General features: G+C 36.6%; 1 protein-coding gene across 1 annotated transcript; it reads left to right on the top strand.

Annotated features, from left to right (window-relative positions):
• The first annotated feature begins 317 nt into the window (after positions 1–317).
• Positions 318–2,384, top strand: LOC145132658 (putative polygalacturonase). Its single transcript, XM_079067537.1, has 6 exons — positions 318–415; positions 528–857; positions 991–1,111; positions 1,210–1,384; positions 1,465–1,535; positions 1,613–2,384. Exons 1-6 carry the CDS (start codon positions 383–385, stop codon positions 2,317–2,319), a joined length of 1,437 nt encoding a protein of 478 aa, XP_078923663.1. The 5' UTR covers positions 318–382; the 3' UTR covers positions 2,320–2,384.
• Positions 2,385–3,065: the final 681 nt, after the last annotated feature.

Below are 3,065 nucleotides of genomic sequence, written 5' to 3'. Positions count from 1 at the left end.
AATAAAAAATAATGTAAAATAACATATAGGTAAAGTTTGTTAATATATGATGGATTATGAATATTCTAAAAACCAAAAAAAAATAAATAATGTAAAACATAAGGGATAAAATTTGTTTATATTATGATGCCTTAACGGTTTGGTTAGAATTATGAAAACAAAGTGGTTTTGACGTTTAAAAAAGGGGTTTTAGGTGTGACATGGGTATTGCATAACAAATTTGATTCGCTTGCATAAGCAATCATCCTATTCCCATCGATTACAAAAATCTCTGTGTATCTTTTGTGCGTTAAACACTATTTCTTCATAAATGAATCTGTTGTAAAACTAAAACCTTTGGCTATAAATCTCCTGTCGCTCGGTTTGAGACCATACTCAAACAATGGCGTTCTCTCAACAATCGGCAGTTACTCTTGTATGTATCTCCATTTTTTTCAAGTTTTTAGTTATCCATTCCATTCAGTTTTCGTATCAGATTGACAGATTTCTTCACTTTTTTCCTAATAATTCGACTTTCCATCTGCTAGAATTTGGTTGCGACGTTGTTCTTGCTTGGACTGATAAAGTTCTCCATCATTGAATGCCGAAGGCTTGAGTCGACCGGATCCGATGTAACATACACTGCAATCAACTGCCGAAAACACACGGCGTTTTTGACAGATTTCGGAGGCAAGGGTGACGGCAAAACATCAAACACATTAGTTTTCCGATCGGCGGTTCAGAATCTCAGCCAGTTTGCAAATGATGGCGGAGCACAGCTCGTTGTACCGCCGGGAAAATGGCTCACTGGGAGCTTTAATCTCACCAGCCATTTCACCTTGTATCTCCAATTCGGCGCTGTTATTCTTGCCTCTCAGGTATTATTTAGTTTATGAACTAACATCCAAGGACTACGATCGAATGAGTGAGAAGATTGTATGATCCAGTCGTCAAATACCTATTAATTTGGGAGAAAATGTTGTTAACCAGATATGATTATTTTGGTGGCAGGACGAAGGAGAGTATCCCCTTATTGAACCATTGCCTTCGTATGGTAGAGGAAGAGATGGACCGGGAGGAAGGTTTAGCAGTCTGATCGGTGGATCACACCTCACTGACGTTGTTGTTACAGGCATTAATTAATTTTGATCACAACGTTTACTGTTCACTTTTCATGATGATTTTAATGATATTCAAGTAATAATCTCTGGAATTGTTTTGTTGTTGAAGGTGGTAATGGGACGATTGATGGGCAAGGTTCATTGTGGTGGAAAAAGTTTCATAAAAAGCAATTGAAGAACACACGACCCCACTTGATCGAGCTAATGTACTCAAAGCAAATCCAAATCTCCAACCTCACTATGATCGATTCACCTTCATGGTTTGTTCATCCAGTTTATAGCAGGTCTGTCCATCCAATTACCTCACTATGTTTTAGATTGTTCAACGCTAAATCTAACACAATCGCGAAGATTGTAATTGCAGTGATATAATAATGCAAGATTTAACAATTCTCGCACCAGTGGATTCCCCAAATACAGATGGAATCAATCCAGGTTTGAACTTTGAATTAGATCATACTTTTTTCTGTTCACCTATAAAAAATGCCAAATAATGTGAATTCTTGTTGCAGATTCTTGTAAAAATGTAAAAATCCAGGATGTGTTCATAGTCTCCGGTGACGATTGTGTAGCAGTGAAAAGTGGATGGGATGAATACGGGATAAAATTCGGGATGCCAACAGAAGAAATGATCATAAGGAGGCTAACTTGTATTTCCCCCGATAGTGCAGTGATAGCACTCGGAAGTGAAATGTCCGGCGGAATCAAGAACCTTCGAGCCGAGGATATCAGGGCTATCAATTCCGAATCGGCGGTGAGAATCAAAACAGCTCCGGGAAGGGGAGCGTATGTGAAAAACATCTTCGTGGATGGAATGAATTTGAAGACGATGAAGTATGTTTTCTGGACAACCGGGTCATACGGGCAGCATCCGGATCCAGGTTATGACCCAAAGGCATTCCCGAGAGTTGATCGGATTAATTACAGAAATGTGGTGGCGGAAGATGTGAAAATGGCCGGGAATATGGGTGGGATCGAGGGAGATCCATTCACCGGATTTTGTCTTTCGAATGTGACGATTGGGTTGGCTGAGAAATCTAAAAAACTGCAATGGAATTGTACGGATATTTCTGGTGTCTCGAGTGGCGTGACTCCGGCGCCATGTGAGCTTTTGAAGGATAAAGAGTCGATGGAGTGCGAGTATCCATCGGATAAGCTCCCGATTGATACTGTGGAGTTGATGACTTGTTCTTCTAAAACTTATGCTTCTCAAGAATAATCTAAGGAATTTTAGTAAGAAATTGCATGGATCATAAATTTAAATCAAAAGTATTTCACAGTATACGATGAAAATTAAAATCATATCAGATAAATTTACACCAATCATGCAAGCCATATATGAATTAAAGATTTTATTTATAGTTTTATACTATGATAAAAAAAAATGCTACCGTTTTCTCATTATTAGAGGTTAAGAACAATATAACCAAAATAAACACACAAATAATGCTTTAGAATGGAGTAGATGCCGAAGATTATTGAATTTTATTGGATTTTTTTTACACTGCTTTTGACATATGTTTTATGTTTCAGTTGAAAGAACAAGAAACATTATTGAATTCACATTTAGGGGTTGTTTGAAATAGGTTTGATCGAGTCCGGTTAAATGTTTATGCATGGTTGTCAGAATCACGATTCTGATCATAGGATTCTACGATTCTAGGTATGAAAAACAATCTGAATCGTATTTCGGATAGGATTGCAGGTAGGATCGTAGAATCGGATCCCGATCCTAGGATCCTACCCTCCCTTGATTTTTTTTTTTTTTTTTTTGTAAATGATTTTTTTTACCACTTGATGTCTTTTACCTTTTACCAATTTACCGTTTATCATTTTTTGTTGGGACTTATGACTGATATTTTGAAGTTTTTATAACTTTTAAATGAAAAGTTAAATGTTTAAAATATTTTTCATGTTTTAAAATTATAAATTAAAATTATGTTTTATTTTGTGGGATGTTAGGAT

Source organism: Lactuca virosa, chromosome 8 (assembly GCF_052849685.1).
Source record: "Lactuca virosa cultivar CGN04683 chromosome 8, Lactuca_virosa_CGN04683_v6, whole genome shotgun sequence".
Lineage (NCBI taxonomy): Eukaryota > Viridiplantae > Streptophyta > Magnoliopsida > Asterales > Asteraceae > Lactuca > Lactuca virosa.
This window is presented reverse-complemented; position numbering and strand designations above follow the sequence as displayed.